Here is a 23,928-nt window from a genome sequence, read left to right as displayed (position 1 = left end):
AAATTAGACTATTTGATAGATTCTCAAAATAGAAAAAAATAATAATAATAAACAATTCCTTTGTAAAAGGATTACACCAACCATGTATCTTGTTTAAACAAATCTGTATAACTCTGAATTGGTTTAGTTCATAGAAGATTTGTTTATAGTTTTATAAAAATGTATATCAAATGCTCAACTGTAACACACACCACTTATCCCTAAGGATGTGTGTGTCCATTGTGGACTCGACAATTGACGTTTGACTCGTTTGATTGTCCATACTTGACGACTTGGGCATTTTTGTTGGTGTTTAGAATGTAATATGAACATATGAGGATTCATATTTAGCATTTGTATCACATGCTCGTATTTTTTGTTTTCATTAGAATAATGAGTGCTGCGGTATATGCACTAGCAAGACAATTTGGCTTAGAAAACCACAAACCCTTTTGTAGGAGACAAAAGTGAGAAGAAAAATGAACTTACTGATTCGATTTACAGGAAGTAAATGATTATTCAAGTTTACTATGTAGCTCGTTGTGTTATTGCTTAATATCAAGGAGATGATGATGAGATTAATAAATCATAGTTAATCCGTTACATTCTTTATTTACCGTTATAAATGTTTTTACCAGAGTGCATATATGCGAAATGTTCATATTGTAAGCATGGTTGAAGAAGGGCTTTTCAAGAGTATATGTGATGTACATATAATAGTTATAATTTCAACTTTGTAACATGTGAATGTATAATATATACTGTTCTGCAGGTCCAATGTTTGGAAGAAATTGCAGAGACATTGAGGGAAAGAGGTACAAAGTTCTTTAAAGGCTGTCGAAAATACACGTGAGGATTATTTCACTGTTTTCTACATTTTTAAAATTAATTCATCAGTTTGGAAATTGGTTAATTTCTTATTTAAATTGTACAGAGAGGGCCTTGTAGAAGCCTATGATAAAGATATTGCCTTTTCAAGCTCCCTTGAAAATTTCGGTGGAGGACCCGATCCCATTTCAATGGCATTTGGAGGTTAAAACTTAAAAATTTCTTTATTTTTTCTTTTAAAGCTTTTTAAATTGTTTATTATTTGTTAACGGCTATATCATATGTTCTTGTCTTCACAGGCCCTGATATGATCAAATTTGCGGTTGTTTTGAGAGAACTGGGAGCATACAAAGAAAATCTTCGATCTCAGGTCTCAAATTAAGCAATTAATCAATTATCATTTATTTTAGCTCAATTTTACAATATAGCCACCAATAAAAATAATTATTTACATCGGTATTTTTTTTCAGGTTGAGCAGACACTAAGTGAAAGGTTACTGCGGTTTACCAATGTTGAGCTGCAAGATATCAAGGTTTCAATGTTTTTCTAACTGTATTTATATTATTCAGCAAAAAGGTTCAGTGGGTCCCGTGTTTTGCATATTGATATAAATATTTTTATATATTCTATGCAGGAAGCTAGGAAGAGATTTGACAAAGCTGATGCTGCTTATAGCCAGGTAATTATACTTGGTTGTTTAATTTTGACTTTAAGTAGTAAACATCATTTTATTATATTTGTGGATTCCGTGCAGATACGTGACAAATATTTATCACTAAGGAAAAGTACACGATCAGAAGTAGCTTATGCGATGGAAGAGGTATGTATATATGTTCCCCTTAATTTATAAACATTAAGCAATAATTTCGGCAATAGTTATACATGGGTAACCATCTTTATTTATAATTCTAATTTGGTAGAGACATTTTAGGAACTTTACAGTGCCAGAATGACATTTGAGCAAGCGCGCTTCAGTCTGGTACTTCAACATCTATGCTATTTATTATATGAACATGTTATATCTTTAAAGTTTAAACAACCAAGGGCAGTTATGTAATTTGACAATATAACCTCAGGTTTGTGCTCTTTCAAATGTCGAGGCTAAAAAGAGATTCGAGTATCTGGAATCTGTTGGTGAAGCAATGGATGCTCATCTTCATTATTTCAAGCAAGGTTATGAATTATTACTTGAAATGGAGCCTTATATCCACCAGGTTTTGTTATTTAATTTTTTTTTCAATTTGCTTGATTTTTAGATAAAATTCTTACAATATTTTATTTGTTTTACAGGTATTATTAAATGCACAGAAGTCTAGAGAAAGCTACTATTCTGAGCAGCAAGCATTAAGTGAAAGGATCCAAGAGTACAAAAGGCATATTGATTTTGGAAACAAAAGTGCTTGTAATGTTTCGGCTGGTAACCGAGATTTAACACACCAACCTTCTAGAAACTCACAGAAGTTAGTACAAGCGGTTATGCAGTCTGGCGCAGAGGGGAAGGTACTCGTTTTGTATATTATTTGCTGGTCAAAACGGGTTGGGTCAACCCAAAATGTCTGAAATCATTAATCTTATTGTAGTTACACTTTTAAGCCAAATTATTATTTTTTCTTTCTGACCCGTTAAAAGACGACTCATTACACGAAATCGACCCGTTAGTACGCGTGTCAGTCAACCCAAAAAACTTTTTGTCTGAAATCATCAAATTTATTTTAGTTGCACTTTTGCACTAAGTTCTTTTTTTTCTTTCTGACCCGAGATGAGTCATAAGTCGTAACATGAAATCGACCCGTTCTTAAATAAAAGGGTCCGGCCAACCCAAAATACTTTTGGTCTGAAATCATCAAACTTATTGTAGTTATACCTTTGAGCCAAGTTCTTTTTTTTTCTTTCTGACCCTTTAGAGATGACTCATAACACGAAATCGACTCGTTCTTAAATAAATGGGTCGGGTCAACCCAAAATACTTTCTGTCTGGAATCATCAAACTTATTGTAGTTACACTTTTGAGCCAAGTTATTTTTTTCTTTCTGGCCCGTTAGAGACGACTCATAACACGAAATCGACCCGTTCTTAAATAAACGGGTCGAAACTTCCAAATCCTCTTCAATGGCTAATACTTCAATAGTTTAGGTTCAAAACATCAAACAAGGATATCTCTGTAAACGCTCTTCAAATTTAAGGGGCGATTGGAAAAGAAGATTTTTCGTTCTTGATAACCGAGGGATGCTGTATTACTATCGCAAGCAAGTAACTAGACCCTCTGTAAGTCTACTAAAGTTGCATATTAAGCATAAGATGTCACCTTTCCTTATGTGTTATATTTTATAAAGTTTCAATATTTGAGTTGGTTTTCAGGGATCTGGTGCACAGAGAAGTAACACCACCGAACCGGGCCCGGGATTGCTGAGTAGGTGGCTATCTTCACATTATCATGGTGGTGTTCATGACGTGGCACGCCACACGGTCAACCTGCTTACATCTACAATTAAGGCTGATGCAGAGCAGTCAGACCTCAGATTTTGCTTTAGGATTATTTCACCAACAAAGATATACACTTTGCAGGTGAGTTTGCTGTCTTTTGATTATCATAGGTTGATTTTGATCTTGTTTTATCTCAACTTGAGTAAATTTAAACATCTTAAAAACGAGTCAAGTTGGAATTGATCAAAATTGGAGGTGATTTGTGTACCAAGTCTTTTAGTTTTTGCACATTTTGGTCTTACACCATGAGAAAGTAGTAAGGGCAAAAATGGTCAAAATCATTTTTTTGGTGTATGTAGTAAAAAGCTGGTTAACAATTCATGTTTCATGTATAATACATAAAGTGATAAAACCTCTTAATTATATTAATCCAAACTTTAAACTGTTATTGAAATAATACCTTTTACAAACTATCATTGATTTTGTTATGTTTATGTTTGAACTGTACTATATGAACTTTTTTATATGTAAATTTTCAAAATTATATATATATAATTTTGAAAACTTACGTATAAAAATTCCAATTTGATTAATCCCTATTAATCGCTAGTTGGTACCCCACTGCCCGACTAGCGCCTAGTGAGTTCTACAACACTGCTTGTTACTATCTTTTTTGGAATTTGATAAGCAGGCAGAGAGTGCACTGGAACAAACAGATTGGATTGACAAAATAAACGGAGTAATTGCTTCATTATTAACGTCCCAATCACCTGAGATGGTATGTATTATTACAGTAAGATTCTACATCAAAATATTCATTTTTTTTAAAGATTTCAACATTTCAATTATTTTGCTCCAGTATTTATGCAACAGTCCCACAAGTAAAACCAGTGTTAGAGGAGAAAGACCATTTGGTCAAGATAAAAAGACATATGAAGAATATAGCGAGAAGGATCGTGATTCTAAAAACATGACGCGTGCATGCAAAAGTTCACAACAGTTACAATATGGTGTGAGAACCGAAAGGCCCGTTGATGCTTTAAAAAAGGTGCCCGGTAATGATAAGTGTGCTGACTGTGGATCACCTGAACCCGTTTGGGCTTCCTTAAATCTCGGTGTTCTTATCTGCATTGAGTGTTCCGGTGTTCACAGAAACCTTGGTTGTCACATAACTAAGGTTTGTTATGTTATGTCAATTTGACCTTGTATTTTGTATTAATTTACCAAACTGCCGTTGCTTATGTTTCAGTTTTTGGAATGTAGGTAAGATCTTTGGAACTTGATGTGAAGGTATGGGAACCTTCTGTCATCAGTTTGTTCCAGTCACTCGGTAATGTGTTTGTTAATTCGATATGGGAGAAATCATTGTCTGTTAAAGGAACTCATGGGCCCGATGAATTACCCGCAAGGTAATTTTATTTTCATTTGTTAGTTTTCAAATATAAACAATATACAATTGGGAAAAATCATAGTAGGTCATTAGAGTTGTCAATTGGCCAAAAGTTGGTCAAAGTGTTTCTTTAACTACCTAGTATTGTTAAAATCATATTTACACAAGCCTGTAAACGAACCTAACGTTTAGTGAATCGTTCATGAACTGTTAGATGGGAAGTTCATATATGCTCGCTTATTTTATAAACATACGAACATGAACAAACTTTTTTGTTCATTTAATTAAACGAACGAACATAAAGAAAATCTGTTCGTTTAATTGCTCTGTGTTCGGTTAAAATTAAATAAATGAACACAAGCATGCCCCGTTCATGTTCGTGCAGTTTGCTTACAATCCTGTTTACACATCAATTGTTCTTGAAATATTTACATTTTTTTGACACAAAAGTATTTCGGGTCAACAAAGCCCGTCCAAGCCCATTTCAACCCATAGAAAAATATCCATTTGGCCCATTATTGAGAGGCTCAGCCTGTCTAAACCATACATTTCGCCAGGTCATCGTAAGCTCTATCATCTCCAAAATGGTAAAATTGATGTTAACAGAATGTAGTGTTTGACTTTGACCTTCAGGTCAACGGAGTCTGATAAATCAGGAGAGTCCATTGGGAAGCCCAATTGTGAAGAACATATATCCACAAAGGAAAAGTTCATTCATGCAAAAGTATGTCTTTATGTTTCCATTTTCACCTTTTTAATTACTTTCTCTCAATAAATACAAGTTAACATTACAATTTAATCTTATATAGTACGCAGAAAGGCGTTTTATTCAAAAAGTAAAGGACCCGCGCCACCTTATTCTACTCGAACAACAATTATGGGAAAACGTGCGCGCTAATGACAAAAAAGCAGTTTACCTTCTAATAATAATATGTGAAGCGGATGTGAACGCTGCTCATGGTCATGCATCATATATATCTTCATCTGTAGCCCAAATCATGCGCTTTGAGGACAATAGTATTGCTGATCATGAGTTTGACTATTTAAAAGATTATTCTACGGATAATACATCTTTGACTTCAGTTAAAGAGATTGATGATCCTTTGACTAATGAATCTCTTAACGGGTGTTCTCTGCTCCACGTGGCGTGCCAAACTGCTGACTGTACCATGGTGGAACTGCTTTTACAGCATGGTGCAAACATTAATGCTTCTGATGCAAACGGTCAGACGCCACTTCATCATAGTATAATTAGACAAAGACTTGCAATTGCGCATTTACTTCTTAGCAGGTATCACTTTTGTTTGCTGATGTTTTTTTTTTTTACATAAAATGGGAAATCTTGCAAACGTTTGAGTTATGCCTTTGTTGTGATATTTATTGTAGGGGAGCTAATCCACTAGCAGCAGATACAGAAGGGAAAACGCCACATCAGCTTGTGACGGATTTGGGAAATGATGATATTCAAATTCTTGCGCTCATACAAGCACCGAAGCGATAGCATATACATAATTTTATACAATGTATAGGAACTTTAGTATGGTGTACATCATCAATTGTTCTATTTACTTAATACCATCAAGATTGAAACTGATCCCTGAATTTACAATTTTGTAAGAATTAAAGTTATAATTTATGATACAAAAGTTATACATTTTAAACCTGCATTTGATGTGTTGGTTCACTTTATGTTACCTGGATTACTATAATTTACATGTTACATAAAAGTTTTTGGAGCCGAGGTGTCTCAGGCACTCTCAGTAGGAGCAACCTCCCTATCTTTACCGGGTATTTTTGTTTGCTGTATTTGATGTGTTGGTTGTTACAAAATTCCACAAAGAAAGGTAGAGAAATAGCATGATGACCCCACCGTGATGCTTGAACCATTTTAGCTAGGACTAACAAACGGGTTGTGCAGATTCGGGTCACGCTCATAATGAGTATTGAGCAAAGTTAGTTCGAATCAAAAAGGGGTTAAGCAAAATGAATTCTGGTCAATCTGGGCCATTTTAAAAAAGTATCAACTCCGGAGGTCGCTAGTTCGAGTCATGTCATAAATATACACCCGATTTAGGGTTTCTGTGTCTGTTTTGACAGTATACTCACCTGAGAGTCTGAGACAAGCCAACTGCCGACGACCCTTTGACGTCACCGTCAAAACCGGACGGTGAACACCCCTTCATTATATCTAAGTTTTTTATAAAGTGCAAACAAGAATGCCCAACTAAAGATGAACAACATCATCATCATTATCATTATCATCATCATCAACCTTTTTCATTGAATATACAAACAAGCATTGCAGCTTGATAAAAGTACTGTAAAACAAAGAATGAGACTACTAAAACAATCATGAAAAACTCGATCTATTCAACAACTTTCATTACCGATAAAGCCAACTGTGGTTAATATGTTTTAGCTTGAGATGTATGTACCCGTCTGGTTCGTGCCTTATATATTTCCTTATAGACGCAAGGAGACATCAAGGAAACCGTCACATCTTCAAAAAACACAGTGCCATAACCTATGCATCAGAAACAGCATTTCATTATGTTACTGTATGCAACACGAACCATGATTATTAGTTCCAACAGCGGCAGCACCGACTCTCTAGAGCCATGATTGCACCCAAGAACCGAACCTTCAAACCACTTGGTTCGGTAGATTGAGTCCATCTTTCTCCCAGTCACCGTCAGCTTCATGCTGCTTCATAAAATCAGTTAAACTAGATGCCTGCGGGACCCATCCAAAACCTTCCATACTTTCCAAAACTTCAGCCAACTTATTCTTGTATCCTGCACTATGCAACTGGTGTACCAAAGTGTTACATGTAGCAAAACTAAGCCTCACCCCACGTTTCCCGATTTCATCGATTGAAGCCACTGCTTCTTTAAATTTAACATTTTGACACAACCCGTCAACCAACTTATCATAAACATCACGACCTGATAAACCCTTTTGTAATAACTCGTCCAAAAGCATAAAAGATTTCTCCAGACTCCCTTGATCTTCTTCCAACATGTTGTATACCATGTTATCTAAACTAATACCTTTTGCCACCATTTCTTCAAAGACCGAAATCATTTTATCTTTATTTCCTGATCTCATGTAACCACGAGCCAGGCACGTGTATGTTACAACTGTTGGCGTTAAATCCCGGTTTTGCATTTCAAGGAGAAGATCTTCTGCTTCTTTCATCATCTCAGCTTTACAGTAACAATCTATTAAGATTGTAAACGTGACATGATTAGGTTTTATCTGCTTATTATCGATCATATCTTTCAATAACTCATCGGCTTCCAATATCTTCCCTAACTTACAGTACGCGTCTATCAAAGTATTGTAAGTATGCGCATATACAAACCCTTTTTCCACCATTTTGTCGAATAAAGTCAACGCCTTCTCAATCTCCTGTACTTTGCAGCACCCGTTGAGAAGTGCGTTATACACAACATAATCCGGTTGGATTCCATTTTGGTCCATTTGGTCAAATAAGTCAAACCCGAAAGACAAATTCCCAGATTTACAATATCCATCTATCATTGTAGCGTAAGTCACACCGTCAGGTGCCAAACCCTTAGATGAAATCCCATCAAACACTTCACGAGCTTTTGTGACATCACCCGACTTGCATAATCCACCGATCAAAACATTGAAAGTAACAACATTCGGATTTACCCCTTTACTTATCATCTTATCAACCATATTGAAAGCTTCTAGAAGATCGCCTTTTTTACAGAAACCAGAAATTATAGAGGTGTAAGTTACAACATCAGGATTTAGACCTTTTTCCATGAGTTCGGTCAAAACCTCGAGAGCTTTATCCATTAAACCGTTTCTAGCAAGACCATTGATAATTACACTATACATATGCATGTCGGGAAGAATATTTTTTCCTAACATACTTTTGAATATCAAGAAAGCTTCGTTTGTGTTTCCTTGTTTGCAGTGACCATCTATCATAGATGTAAATATAACACGATCCGGCATTATATTACAACCAACCATTTCCTTAAAATACTTATCTGCAACCTCCATGTTCGGTATCCTACAATATGCACTAATCACAGCTCCGTAAGTGAAAGCATTCGGCTTTACACCATTGCTCCTCATTTGAGCTAAAACCGACAGCGTTTCTTCCATTCTTTTATCACTACAAAGACCGATTATAAGCGAATTATAGCAATAAACATCAGGAAAAGTACCTTTCTCTTTCATACCAGTCAAAACCCCAATCGCTTCTTCAAACCGACGAGCTCTGCATAGTCCGGATATAATCGAACTATACGTCACAACACCTAACTTAACTCCATTAACAAACATCTCGTCTTTCAACTGTAACGCCTCGTCAACACACCCTTGTTTCATGAATCCGTCGATCAACGCGCTATAAACAACATGATCGGGAAACACGCCTGCCTTCGACATATCTTCTAAAACACTCTTCGCCTCTTCCAATCTCTTAACTTTACACAACCCGTCTATAAGCGTCGCATACGTATACCGATCCGGAACAAGACCCTTTTCCGTCATTAACCTCTTAAGCTCAAATGCCTCGTCTACACTCCCGCCTCTACATAACCATCCGATAATCACATTATACGTCACCAAACTTGGTTCGCACCCGTTCTCCGTCATCTCACCGAAAACCCTTTTCGCCTCGACCAACTTCCCGTCTTTACATAACCCGCTAATCACATTAGTATAAACATACACGTCCGGAACGATCTTCAACTCAAGCATTTTATCATACACCTTCCGTACCAACTCTGTTTTCCGACACTTCACCAAACCCGTCACCAACGAATTAACGCAACCCAAATCCGGAAACCGCTCCTTAACATTAACCCGTAACACAACACACACAGCTTCATCTAACAACCCTTTACTCCTATACCCATCAACCACCATTCCATACATTAAACACCCAAATTTCAAACCGAAGCCCTCATTCTCACAAAACCCATCAATCGAGTCGATAATAACCGAAACCGGGATCCGGGTATCGATCATTTGGCCCAATAAACCTTTGGCAAGCCTCAATTGGCTAGAATTACACAAGGCCGTGGATAGAATCAAGAAAGAATTAGGGTTTTGAGCAATACCCATTTCGTGAATTGACCAATTGAAGAAGTGGAGAAGACGAACGGGGTGTAAAGCTTGTTGGATGACGGATTGTATGACGTCAGGGTTGAGGCTATTGAGGAGATTTGGGGATGAATTGAGGATGTGTGGCCAGTTGGGGTTTGCGAGAATTGATGTGATTTGTTTGACTGTTTGGTTATGATCATGGTTGTTGATTCGTGAGGTGTTTGAATGGATGAATCTGGTATTGAATTTGATGAGTGATGATGATGAAGGCTTGTGTGTTGATAATAATAATAATAATAATCTCATCATCATTTTGTATTGAAGAAATTAGGGTTCGATGAAATGCATTTGGTGGAGAAGAGGAGAATGTTAGGTTAGGGTTGGTATTGGATTCCGTGTAATGGGTATGATGTTATTGCGAACGGGTGACAGGTGCATTTTAGCTTGGTAAATTAGGTGATTTACAGTCTGGTAATACAATTTTGTACTCATTTACTGGTTAAAGCTTAAGGTAAAACTTTGAGTTAGTGAATTCACATACTTTTAAGTATATTACACAAGTGGTGTTTTTATAATGGAAGGGGTGGTTTAAGATGTTATAAGTAGAGAAAAAATGCTGTAATTTTTCTATATATATGAAAAGTTTTTGTTTGTCTCTATCATATTTTAAATATTGGTGAAAAATGGTTTTGAGTGAGAGATAAAATAAAATATAAAAATATTATCTAAATAGAAATGAAAGAAAAATGTGGTGTTTTTTAGTGTATTTTTTTTATTTAAATATAAGGGAATAGATGAGAATGCTTTAACCAGCAGCATCTCTATTTCTATAGCTACACTAAAAACACTACATTTTCTCTCTCTTTTTAATTAAACAATATTTTATTATATTTTTATCATTATCTTTTATTTCATCTTCGCTCACTGTCACTTTTTTATCATTCAGAAGTAACTATAAACTTTATGAACTTTGATATTACATACCAACTACTGTCAATCCATTTATCATCTCTATAATTGTAAATACAATAAAAACATCATATTTTCTCTCCCATTTACAATTAAATAGTATTTTTTTATATTTTCATCATTAATTTTTCTCTCTCATCCACTCATAACTATTTTAAAAAAATATAAAAAATTATATAGGGTAAACAATGTTTATTCAAATTTACTTATGAACAGTAACATTTCTATCCTCTGCCCACAACCACCTTTAAAAAAATATAACTATTATATTAAAGTAATACATAGTTTCACATGGCACTTAATTAAGCTATCTATATAGAATTCTACATCAACAATTTTCAAAATTATAATTTACAGCTAATAATTTATTTAATTTTAATACTATTATCATTTATATAATTACTAATAAAGTTACATATATAATTTTAAATGTTGTATTCATTGAGGTTTTTATAAATTTATAAATTATAAAATTTTATTTATTATTATTTGTATCTTATGAATCCATAAGACATGTTATTATGTTTATTATTAAATTTAATTTTTGTTGTAATTTTTTAACAACCCATGTATTACACGAGCTATATCCTAGTAGAGTATTATACTCATACTCGCATAATTTAAAAAATGGATTGAGATTGCTCCGAGAAAGTAAAAAGTAGTTATGACACAGTTCTAAATTTAAAAAGAAGTTTCAAGATGGATTTTCTTATAATATTTTGGGACAATGATATCATGTAAGATTTTTTATAGTAATTTTTTTCTCATTCAATATCCAAAAAAATCACAATTTTTTCAAAAACACTAACATTACAATTAACCATCCATCTGTTTTCTTAGCGGTAAAGTGCACCTTTGAGATTGGCTTGTAAACGGTGACCATAAATATGTTTAAAAAATTCCAACACAAAATCCGGGCTTGATTTATTTCAATCTAAATGGACCAAACAGAAAGTTGTTTTTCGCTTTCGTGTACCGCTTTATTCCTAACAGAAAGTTGTCTATTTCAATTGTGATAATTTATAAGTTATTTATTTATTCAAGATATATTTCATGTGATTTCTAGACTTATTCTTTTTAAATGTTATGGTGCTAGTGTGGACACGTGAATGTGTTAGGTAAAAGTTTGCGGTTTTTATGTGTTAAAGCAATTAGTCTATGAGTCAGTCTAGACCCTTGTATGGTGTATTTTGGACCCAGGTTTGATTCATGTCCTCGTCATTTAGTTTTGACAACACCAGGTGATGATGGGAGACTAGACAAGTAGGTGATATTCACTGGTTGGATCCTTGAGTAGAACGAGTTTTATCCCGCCGCATTGTCATCTCTTCAAGTGAGTGTTCACGAGCGTTAGTCTGGGTGTGGGTTTTCTCTTATTGGATTGGAAAGGAAAACAAAAGGATACTAATAAAAAATAAATTATATTCAAAATGTTGGTGTAGCTGTACTTGTACCATTCACTTTAACCTGACTAGTCATTTTCTTGTTATACCATCCAGCATATTGTTATATTCAAGATTTGTGGTGTTTTAAGATTTGAAGGGATTTGGGACCTGTAAATAAATTTTAGTGAGTTTTCTTTAAAAATGTACGTGCCTTTTATCATGATTAGAAATGGATACCATATTTATAAGTATGGTTGGGTATCAAAAAACACTTTTTGTTTTTGACTTTTGTTATGGGTTAAAAAACTGCTTTTTAGATGCAAGAATCCAAGCCTTTTGTTTTGTTTTTTTGTTTTTGGAATACCAAATTACAAATATATCTACTATTCCAATATCTGTAAAAGTAACAAGTATATAAAAATGATCTTTTTGGTTATTTTACCTATTTTTTGATTTTTTCAACCACAAAAACTAATCCACGCACTTTTTTAGAAAACTAGTTTTGAAAAAACCACAAGTAAATAAACACTTGTCCCAAAAGCACTTTTGGAGTTAAATAAGTTTAGCCAAACACCCTCTTCGTCTTAAAACGATAATCGCTGAAAATAGCCGGTTAAGCTCGCCTGCGCAAATAGTTAGGCTTGGGATTTGGCTGGTTCGCAAAGGGTACGGGCTTGCAAAGTAGCTTCGTAGATAGTAGCTCGCATTTAGGGTTCGTAGAACAAGTTGTTTGTTATTTATAATTAATCATTTTTCATATTGTTATTATGCTTTGCAATGTTCATATTGTTTGATATCTTGATTTGTGAAAATCAATGTATACCTTGTTGTGTATGGCATTAATAATAAACAACTCATCAATGTTATTAGTCTAAGCATGCTAACTAACTGGTTGCGCTGTTAATATTAGAGTGTTTGCTTATTCAAAGAAGTAGAATAATTGTAAATTAAAAGATCAGAAGCAATAGGTAGTTATAAGCAAAAGTAAAAGGAACAGGCCAAAAACGCCTCTAAACTCTGTTTCTTTTAACCATCAACGGGTTGCTATGTTGCAAGCGCTTGTATTTTGGCCATGTGAAGTAAGAAGCAAATACTAGAACAAACTTCTCTGTTCTGTTTTTTGTGTGAAAGCTTAGTTTGATTGGGCTGTGAGTATTGACATTTGAAAGTGTAAAGGGACTTTCACAAAAGAGATGTTTCAAGTCACCATAAAAATGAGGAAATATGTGCATTTTCTTGTTTGTGCATCCTACTAGGCTACATCTTTCCTGCAACATAATTAATTATTACGATATTGTAAGCAAAAATGTTTGATAACTTTCCTATTATTTCTTGCTTGCTTGTTTAATGCGTTAAACGCTCGTGTAACCATATACATTCAAGTATCACCCCCTAATTCTATTTAACCTACTGCTTTTTTTTTACAGTTGATCGAGCAGGTTACATGGACCTGCTTAAGCAGAAAACAATGGAAATATGTGAGGGCAACCCGTCCTCCATTTCCCAAATGAAAGCAACTCCATTTCCCCTAAAGATACCGTAGCATACTACCGTTGGGAAAAAATTCTAATAGCCGGAGATGGCGATATGTGCTATGCAATAGCTTAGCCATTAAACTAGGCGACGCCAAAAACTTGACCGTGACCATCAAAGACTCGTTCCGAAAGTTTTTAAACTTCTTAAATAATAGTAACAGGAAATATATTTATATACATATATATTAATTTGGTCTAAATAGGTTCATTCATCATCAAATTTAAATGTGGACGACACCACTTAGCCTCTCTCATCGCACATGGAGCTACGGTGATCTTTGGTGTTAACACAACAAAGATGCAGGAAGACGCAAGGATCAACCACCAACACTACAACATCATTGAGTTCAATCAGCCACAAGCATGCACTTTCGGATTCGAGTACGACCAGAAAATCATGGAGTAAGTAAAAAGTTAAGACACTTACCATTTATTACTTACTGCATTTGACAGAAATAAGTCAAATAACTAAACAGATTTAACACGCTAATATTTGCAGGAAAAACCAGCTGTTGATGAGCAGATATTTCAAAAGCGCGAGAGAGATTTTGAATGTTCTTGGGCAAATTCGAGTAGCACACAAGAAGAAAGGCTCGTACGAGTATTGGGAGATAAAAAGAACTAGCGTCGAACGAGAGCCTTTATTGTATAAAATGGCCCCTTTCCCAACTTGGTAATATCCACTTTACATCAACCGGAAAGGGCCAGGCTGTGACCAGACCACACGTTCTCGCTCAAGAACACCGCGCTCTACATTTTTCTTAAGGCTTGAAAACGTGGAAGAATTGTGTTTGACCTCAAAACTCAAATGACTCGGTTTATTTAAGCAAGGATATATGATGCACATGTTTGACAGTTGACTATTGTTGTCTTGACTTGTTTTCTGAACTTAAAACCTTGTTGTCGTACACCATTTTAACTATTTCTAGAAATTAAAGATTTTAATCAGCTTTGGAGGTCAAATAGGTTGACTTTGACACTCAAAGTTGATGATCATTGTTTTGATGATCAAAGTTAATGTGGTATATGTCAACAGACATTTTATGGGACTTTTTGTTTCTTTTCTTATCTACAACATAACTAATTAAGATATTGTTAGCAAAACTGTTTGATAACTTTCCTATTATTTCTTGCTTGCTTGCTTGTTTAATGTGTTAAACGCTCGTGTAACCATCTACATTCTGTAAACCCGCGAAAATTTCCAACTTAAGTTTTTGCTAAAAGTGTCAATAATCAAAGTTCAGGGACTTGAAATGAAAATTTGGAATTTTTCATCTTCACGCGACGCGAAGAATTTTTTTGTCATCTTCGCGCGACGAGAAACTTCATTAAGTAATTGGGGACACATGTCCAACCACGTGTCAACACGTGGCATCACAAGACAGACCACATGTAAAATTGCAGCGCTAAGGCGGTTCGCGCGACGCGAAGGAGATTCGTGCGACGTGAAGAAGCTTAGTTTTCACCTATAAAAGGGGGTGACGGGCTAGAAACATTTAACACCAAACTTCACTTTCATTCTCACACATTTAGTATTGGGAAGCGTGCCCGATAGTCGTGACATTTCGAGACCCTGTTTTCTTGAGATTCGTGCAAGTATTGGAGCCCTGGCGCCATGTTGATCAGTTAAGCAAGTTGGGAACGAGATTATGTCAGTCAAGCAATCACTCTTACCTTAGTTTTAGCATTCCGAGTATTCGCTAAGGAATTAAGTTTAAGTTATTTCAAGTATATTACGAATAGCTTAGATTCAGTCAAGGCTATGGCCTTTTAACCTTGAAAAGATTTTCAAAGCATTCACAAAGAGGTTTTCAATCAACATTATTTCTATGAGGATAATGTTATACAAAAATTATATTTTGATGGGCATGTAGTAACTGTAAGGGGGATATCATTAGTAGACTCTTCTTGCCTAAGGTAAGTAATTCGTACAAATCCCAATCAACCGCGGGACCTGTTTACTTACCTGGAGAAGTCTGCCAACGTTATATAACCTATTAAGCCAAAACATGCTATATCAAACGTCACACAAATACAATCATGATTTCAACATACATTCATTCACAAACCTAATCAAGGTTAAAACCAGACTTAAGGTCTGCACTCTAATCAAGAAACACCATCAAGGTATTCATTCAATGTAACATTCGTTACTTTTCAAACCCGAAAAGCCGACTCGTTTCGAATTTTCGGATTCTTTTTCAAGTATTTAAATAGACGTATTATTGTATTCCCAAAATTCGATTTACGTTTGTCAATGTTTTTCCGACTCGGTTTATTGTTTCAATGTATTCTTGATTATCGTTTGTTATTAATATAATATTCTCGATGATTCACGAGTATTGTTTGTTCGTTTTCCATACGTTTTGTTCAAGCATCGAAACTTCGGGATTTAAAGCTTCTATTTTAGACAATCTACAAACTATCAGGGTAAAATATAGAAAATTTTCAAGTATTTAAACTTTTATTACACTTTTGTAACTTATCAAAGTACAAGGTTCATTTAGTAATTTATATTTAAATTCTATTTTAATATAACTTTAAAGATCAGGGTTTAAAGTGTAAATATTACAAAATATTGATTATATAATATAAAAAAAAGCATTCCAGCCATCTTTCCCGTTCGTTTTCACAGTGACCGGTAATGGAATTCCGGCGAACTCCGAACCAACATTTTAATTCGATAAAATCACGTAACAATGTTTGACCTTAACGTATAACGACTTAATAACATTAAAAAATTGTTTTAATTCACCGGATATCGCGTATTCAACTGCGTAACACTCGCCGGATTTTTAGCCAATTTCATTAACACACATTAACGATAATACGATCCAATTGATAGTATAAATAGACCCTCTATCATTATCTAAACTTGCTCCTCATCTCCAATATCACTGATATATCCTCTTTAAGCCCGTAATTCTTCCTCCAAGCTTCGAACTCCGGCCAACCTCCGTTCACCCTCAATCCTCAACGTTACCAGGTAAATTATTCATGCATTTTGATCGTCTAATACCAATAAACAAAAGCCCCATCCTAATTTAAGCAAACTTGGCATCAAAATAATGAATGGAATTCTAGGGTTTAAAGGTTAGGGATGAGTGTATGGTTATTACATATGTATTTTTATTTCCAATCACAAACTGAATACTTGAGCTGGTGTAATGGTTAACATACTCCAGACGCGGGTTGTACGAACCCAGGTCAGTACACCTGTTTTTGGATTTAATTTTTGTAAATCATTTTTCATATATTTAATCAAATAAATTATTTAAAAAAAATTATAATAAATCAAATAAAATTAGTTTAAACCAAATAAATATAAATTATATTTTGTCATTTTCCATTTAAAAACCGAAATTTTATAATCGTCGACCCATTAATTTAAATTCGTTCGTTAAACTTTAATAATTTAACTTTTAATTCATTAAACCGTTAAAATTAGTTTTAACTCGTAACGTTAACCCGTGCCTTGAGATTATCATTTTTTTTTCTAGTGTCAAGTTATAAAATCAATGCTAGTTAAAATAATATTTAATTATAAAACGTTAATATTTTAAATTCTTTTTCCGTTAACTCTACATTTCTTTACGTTAACTTTATGACGCGCTATATTGTTGATTCCCAATATAAAATTTCCGATAAAATCCATGCTTCCCATATTAATAATTAGATTATTTAATGTTAAAATAACATAAATCATTAAAATTAGATTACGATTCGTTAGCCTTAACTCGTCAACTTTTATTGGTTAATTTAAAATCCATTCATTGTAAAACAATAACTCTCATCTTAGTATTAAAAACCGTTAAACTTCCGTTAAGCTTAGAATAATATTAAAATAATCCACGCTTTAAAATAATAAAATTTATAACGCATCATCTTTAAAACTAAATAATTAACCCGTATAATTCCGTTAGTTGGTCTTTAAACTTTCGTATTTATGTTACTTATAGTTCGTGAAGTTCGTTTGCTTCGGTTTCATTAATGCGCTTTCGCTTTTATTTCAAGTTGATCTTCAATTTCAAGGTGAGTTTCTCACAACCCCTTTTTAAACGTTTTCATATTTTGGGGTGGCATATGTATCCTACAAAACTTCAAGTATTTATGATTTCGATTACAAACTACAATTCACTATATGGACTTGTGTGCTACTTGATTACTTGCTCAAAATTACTTGCTCAGTGGTTGCCTCAATAAGTATGATCATACGCCCCCCTTTGCACTCAGGTCCATTTGTATCGAGTGGAAAAGGGCCTCATTATCCGAGTACATTAGTTGCTACCAACTGGAAAGGACCTTACTTGCGCGATTACCCGAGTACGTTGGTTGATACCAACTGGAAAGGACTTATTTGCTCGTTTATCACTTGTCTATGAATTGTATGATTTTTTATGTATGTATATAAAACTGTGGGAACTCACCAGCTATGTTCATAGCTGACTTTATTTTATACATATGTTACAGGTGTAAAGATACGAGGATGAAATTTAGAAGACACATAGCATGTTTATAGGATATTCAAAGAAAACTTATCATTTTGTTTATTTATTTGTTACAACTTGTATTATTTGATAAACTTGTGTTACATGACGATTTAAATGAAATAATGTTATTATAGTTACCTAATAGTGTCACGTGTGTTTGAGCAATTTGTACGTCACACTCAGGCGTTTCCGCTTTAGCCAGGGTGTTACAGATTGGTATCAGATCCGTGGCTATAAGATAGGACATTAGACGTAGTGTTCTAGGTAGCTATAACTTATTTGTTTTGTTTGTTATGGTTGCATGATAAAATTATGTGAGCCTTTACTTGATTGTTTAAACGCACTTGCTATTACTGGATTACTGTACCGCTGATTTCATTAACGCCTCATGAACACAAGTACACACACGTATAAGTCCAAGGCTTAGGCCTAAAACAAGTTTTCTCAAAAGCAATTTCAAGCAATTTTCAAATTCGGTGTTTCGATATTCCATCTTCTTAAAGACCATGTCCCCTTTGTTATATGGATATGGTTGCACTCCCTAGGATGTCACACAAGTCACGGTGGTTCATGTGACGTGTGACTCCGACCCTCTATATTTTACAATGTGTTTTAACTAAAAGTTTGACAAGTCGTGGTGATACACGAATAACTAGCTTTTGGTTCGATTTGATTATGCATTTTTATTTATACGTTTTAATTGAAAGTCTGTCAAGTCGTGGTGATACGCGAATACCCAACTTTCGGTTCGATTTGATTACACATTTTTATTTTATTAAAACATACAACGTGTGATTCTGAATACTCAATCGTTTATATTGTTGTTTTGGCAAGTCATTGGGATATGTGAATAGTCGAGTTCCAATTCGTTTTCTTTATTTATATTCATTATTTCTTATACTTTAAATTGAAAATTCAAAAGGTCATGGTGATACATGAATAGTCGAGTGTCAATTCGTTTTCTTTATTTGTTTATATTCATTATTTCTTATACTTTGAATTGAAAATACGAAAAGTCATGGTGATACATGAAGTGTTGATTTTTCAATACTCGTTTTCTCATGTGTTTTAAATCGAGAATCCGAAAAGTTATGGTGACACATGAATTGTCGAATTTCAAATCGTTTTCATTATATAATTCGTTTATTATAGTTTTAATTGAAAATTCGAAAAGTTATGGTGGTACATAAACACTCGATTTTCAATTCGACTTCATTACTCATATTAGGTTTGTATTAATTCCGTGTTTTTATTTCAAAATTTGATATAGTTTTATTCGAAAATTTTCGAGATCAGCACTGACTCATGAGCGCTTCAATTTCGATTTCAAATTTTGTTTCATTGTACGTACGCGAATACCCAACTTTCGGTTCGATTTGATTACACATTTTTATTTTATTAAAACATACAACGTGTGATTCTGAATACTCAATCGTTTATATTGTGGTTTTGGCAAGTCATTGGGATATGTGAATAGTCGAGTTCCAATTCGTTTTCTTTATTTATATTCATTATTTCTTATACTTTGAATTGAAAATTCAAAAGGTCATGGTGATACATGAATAGTCGAGTGTCAATTCGTTTTCTTTATTTGTTTATATTCATTATTTCTTATACTTTGAATTGAAAATACGAAAAGTCATGGTGATACATGAAGTGTTGATTTTTCAATACTCGTTTTCTCATGTGTTTTAAATCGAGAATCCGAAAAGTTATGGTGACACATGAATTGTCGAATTTCAAATCGTTTTCATTATATAATTCGTTTATTATAGTTTTAATTGAAAATTCGAAAAGTTATGGTGGTACATAAACACTCGATTTTCAATTCGACTTCATTACTCATATTAGGTTTGTATTAATTCCGTGTTTTTATTTCAAAATTTGATATAGTTTTATTCGAAAATTTTCGAGATCAGCACTGACTCATGAGCGCTTCAATTTCGATTTCAAATTTTGTTTCATTGTACGTATTTATTTAATTGCATATTTATAGACGGATTCCGATTCTAGTAATCTCTCATGTAACGTTTCTTTTGATTTTGCTATGAATTTCATATTTACTTCCAATGTCACACGAATTATTCACACCTCATGCCTTCTTGTTCTCCTCGACGCTGCTCTCGAAACTCTACCCACAAAACGACAACCCAAATCATCAAGCAATTGACCATCACAATCCCGACCACAGCAAAACGAGACTCATTACCAATAATACATCCAAACCTCAAGACTATACCTAAGTAAATCCAAACCCAACCTAACTCTTAGATACTCAAACCCAACCCAACAAAGATATTTACACGAAAACCCACCCTTTGTATGACATGTACGATTCCCCCACTCTGCTACCGCGATCACGAAATGTCCCAAATAGTGTTAAGTTCATCCAACTCATCAACTTTTGTCTCATAACTATACAAACATTTATTCCCGCGATCAAGAAAACTATATTTGTATTATAATTGTTATTTAAATGCTTTTAGAGTCAAACGATTCATCAGCACATAGCTGACGTATTTTACTAAGTTTGATAATGTATGCAAGGATTAGAGTCGTCAAGGAGATAGAAGCTCGCATGCTAGATGGCTCAATTTTGATTAATGAAATCCTTGTATTATAAAAACAATATTTTGTAAACAACAACTTTGTTATTTAATTCCCAAGTGAATTTTCAATGTAAATTAATATTATATTAACTTAAAGTCTTCCGCTAAAATTAACCCATAACTCTGATTTACCAAACAGGGACCAACTGTTGGTCACACGCCTAGGCCCTAGATCGATATGTGACACATTTAAGTATCACCCCCTAATTCTATTTAACCTATTGGGTTTTTTGTTACAGTTGATCGAGCAAGTTACATGAACCTGCTTAAGTATAAAACAATGGAAATATGTGAGGCAACCCGTCCTCCTATTCACAAATGAAAGCTTACTACAACTCTATTGAACGAGCGAGACTCAAACTCGGCTGACAAAGGTCCTCTAACGATACTTTAGCATACTACTCGTGGGAAAAAAAATCCTAGTTGCCAGAGATGGTGACTTGAGCTATGGCAATAGCGTAGCCATTAAGCTAGGTGATGCAAAAAAACTAAATTGTGACCATGAAAGACTTTTTCCATAAGTTTTATAAACTTCATAAATAATTATAACAAAATATTAATTTGGCGCAACAATCGGCATCACTTGGTGTCTCTCATCATGCATGGCACAACGGTCGTCTTCAGTGTCGTCGATGCAACAAAAATGCGTGAAGATACAAGAATCTACCACCAACATTACAACTTCATCGAGTTTAATCAACCGCATTCAGGCATTTTCAGCAACGAATATGACCCGAAAAACATAGAGTAAGTTAAAAAATTAGATATTTACTACTTATTACTTATTTCATTTACTATTATTAGTTATTACTTGTATTTTTATACATTTTACTACTTATTACATTAATAAACGTGAAAAAGCTCGATAAACGAGCTTGAGCTTGAGCCGGCGTGCGACTAAACGAGCCTTTTATACAGGGCCAACCATAAGGTGTGGCGGGGTGGTCGATGGCCACAGGCCTGACACCTCACTAGACCCGAATTTTTATATTTTTTAAATTACATGTATTTTTATTAAAATAATATGTAAGTGTTTAAACTCAATTATATAATCACTAGTTTGGTCTAGTGGTAAAGAGGTATTACTTCTAACCAAAGGGTTATGGGTTGTAACATTCGTTACTTTTCAAACCCGAAAACCCGACCTATTTTAAATTTTCGGGTTTGTTTATTAATATATATATAATATTATTTTCATTGTATGTATTTATTCGTCATTGCTTACGTAGTTGAATTCGTTAAACCCTGTTTGGTCGTTTCGATATAGTTTGTTACTCGTTCATCATTTATATTATATTTGCGACAATTTACCATCATCGTTCGTTCGTCTTATACTACTTTCGATCAACTATTAAAACTCCGGGTTATAACGTTTAGCGATTCGCAAACTATCGGGTATAATATGGAAATAATCCTAATTATATATATACTTTTAACCAATTCATAACATTCAAAAGTTCAATGTCCTTTTTATAAATATAACTTAATAGTTGTTCTAATATAACCTCAAAGTACAGGGGTCTTAGTGTAAATATACTATAATTTACAACAAAAATAGCCCAGCCCCATAACCCACCCCCTGTTTTCCCGATAACTCCTCCGGCCGCCGGATTCCGGCGCCGGAAAACACGATAACCACCCAAAAACGCGTTGTTTGACCATTTAAAATATGGTAATTACTGAAGATTAAGGCCATAATTACTGCCGGGTTTTCAGCCTCGACAATTAACACAAATTAACAACACCCGTTGCAATTAACTGGTATAAATAGTGACTACACCTCCTTCACAATTCGGTCACACCTCTCCCTCGCTCTCAAACTCCCTAAACTAACAATAATCTGAAGCTTTAACTCTGTTTTCCGGCGAGGTTATTTTCGGTCAATCAAGTATTTTCCCAGGCAATTAATGTATGTAAAATAACGATTTTTAAACAACGTTCAAAACCCCTCACCCTAATCCATCGTACATGGAACATATTTCTCCAATTGAAACCTGAAACCTTAGGGTTTCAATGAAAAAGATGATCCGGAGCAAGTTGTTAAAATAAATTAGACAGAATTGCAAATTTTGTCCTTTAAAATAAGACGAATTACGGTTCGTGTCCTTTTCTAAGTTTCCTTGCAGGCGGTGTACTTTAAACTTTTTTTTTCTACACGTTATGTTCTTTACGCTAACTGGGTTAGAAAAACTCAGTTAAATGCCCTCACGTGAGGCGCATGTGAGGGCATTTTTGTCTTTTCACCTGTACCTGCAACTTCTTCTTCCTCTTTCTTCTTCATTTTTGTTCTTGCATATATTGTTCTGTGTAGATCTTGCTGCATTGATACCACATGCCACACCCCATCGCCGGCCCCCTTTTTCTCACTTCACGGCTCCACCACCGTCGCCCCTTCCAATTCCGGCCACACATCCGAGGATTTCACATACAAGCTTTAAAATACTTTAAAATAAAACTCCATCCTCTCTCTCTTCCATCACCACCTCCATCTTCTCTACCACCACCATCACCAACCAAATCTCCATCATCAACTGCAGATTTAGACCGCCGCCACCTCCCTACATAATAAATCAACTCCTCTTTCTTCCCCTTCTCTTTATTTGGCGTTAATTTCCAAACAAATTTCTATGGTTTAGATTCAAGAAAATAAACTCTTTTGGATTCAAGACAACAAATTTCCAAACAAATCACAATGGTTTTTGTAGTTTGATTTTGTTTTTTTCTGTTAAAGGTTGTGAATTCTGTAGATTTGTCACTAGGGTTCCGCTTAATCGGAACTAGGGTTTGAAATTTGGGGCTTTTTTTCCGGCGAGATTGTATGGCTCCGGGTTGTTAGATGCTGGTAAATTAAACAAAGGGAAGAGTAAATGGTGAGAAGGTAACAAAGTCCACACAAGAAGATTGAAAAAACCTACCAAGACCACTGTCGTCGCCGGTGCGGTCACTGTTCACCCACCCCCAAATCCGCTTCTCCACCGGCCACTGCTAGTAACCATCAGACCCTAGCTGCTTATAAACACATAAATTCAATAAACCAACAACCATTCCATGTACTAGAGGTGATGAACAGTTGGTTCAAAATCTGGACCCCACCGGAAGCTAGGTTGTTAAACTAGTGATTGAGGGTTGGGTTAAGATCTGAATCCTACCATGGTGGTCACAGTCGGTTTTCCGGCCGCCAGTACGGCAGCATCTACGGCGGGGGTGTTTAGGGGGTGTACAGCAGC

At 34.6% G+C, this 23,928-nt stretch overlaps 2 protein-coding genes across 2 annotated transcripts; one reads left to right on the top strand and one right to left on the bottom strand.

Moving 5' to 3' along the window:
* Positions 1 to 372: 372 nt before the first annotated feature.
* On the top strand, positions 373 to 6,123 carry LOC143550847 (ADP-ribosylation factor GTPase-activating protein AGD1-like). The gene is made up of 19 exons (XM_077041428.1): positions 373 to 384; positions 618 to 686; positions 752 to 794; positions 877 to 1,011; positions 1,107 to 1,177; positions 1,278 to 1,340; positions 1,443 to 1,487; positions 1,563 to 1,628; positions 1,740 to 1,787; positions 1,885 to 2,022; positions 2,099 to 2,308; positions 2,942 to 3,073; positions 3,167 to 3,373; positions 3,924 to 4,010; positions 4,092 to 4,409; positions 4,496 to 4,641; positions 5,256 to 5,346; positions 5,432 to 5,913; positions 6,009 to 6,123. Exons 1-19 carry the CDS (start codon positions 373 to 375, stop codon positions 6,121 to 6,123), a joined length of 2,478 nt encoding a protein of 825 aa, XP_076897543.1.
* Positions 6,124 to 6,899: 776 nt separating this feature from the next.
* Positions 6,900 to 9,662, bottom strand: LOC143552178 (uncharacterized). Its single transcript, XM_077042456.1, has one exon. The coding sequence runs from the start codon at positions 9,633 to 9,635 to the stop codon at positions 7,266 to 7,268; it is 2,370 nt and encodes a 789-aa protein (XP_076898571.1). The 5' UTR covers positions 9,636 to 9,662; the 3' UTR covers positions 6,900 to 7,265.
* Between the last annotated feature and the right edge of the window lie 14,266 nt (positions 9,663 to 23,928).

This window comes from Bidens hawaiensis, unplaced genomic scaffold (genome assembly GCF_021521415.1).
Source record: "Bidens hawaiensis isolate Kalapana, Puna unplaced genomic scaffold, B.hawaiensis_p1.1 tig00001016_1, whole genome shotgun sequence".
NCBI lineage: Eukaryota > Viridiplantae > Streptophyta > Magnoliopsida > Asterales > Asteraceae > Bidens > Bidens hawaiensis.
This window is presented reverse-complemented; position numbering and strand designations above follow the sequence as displayed.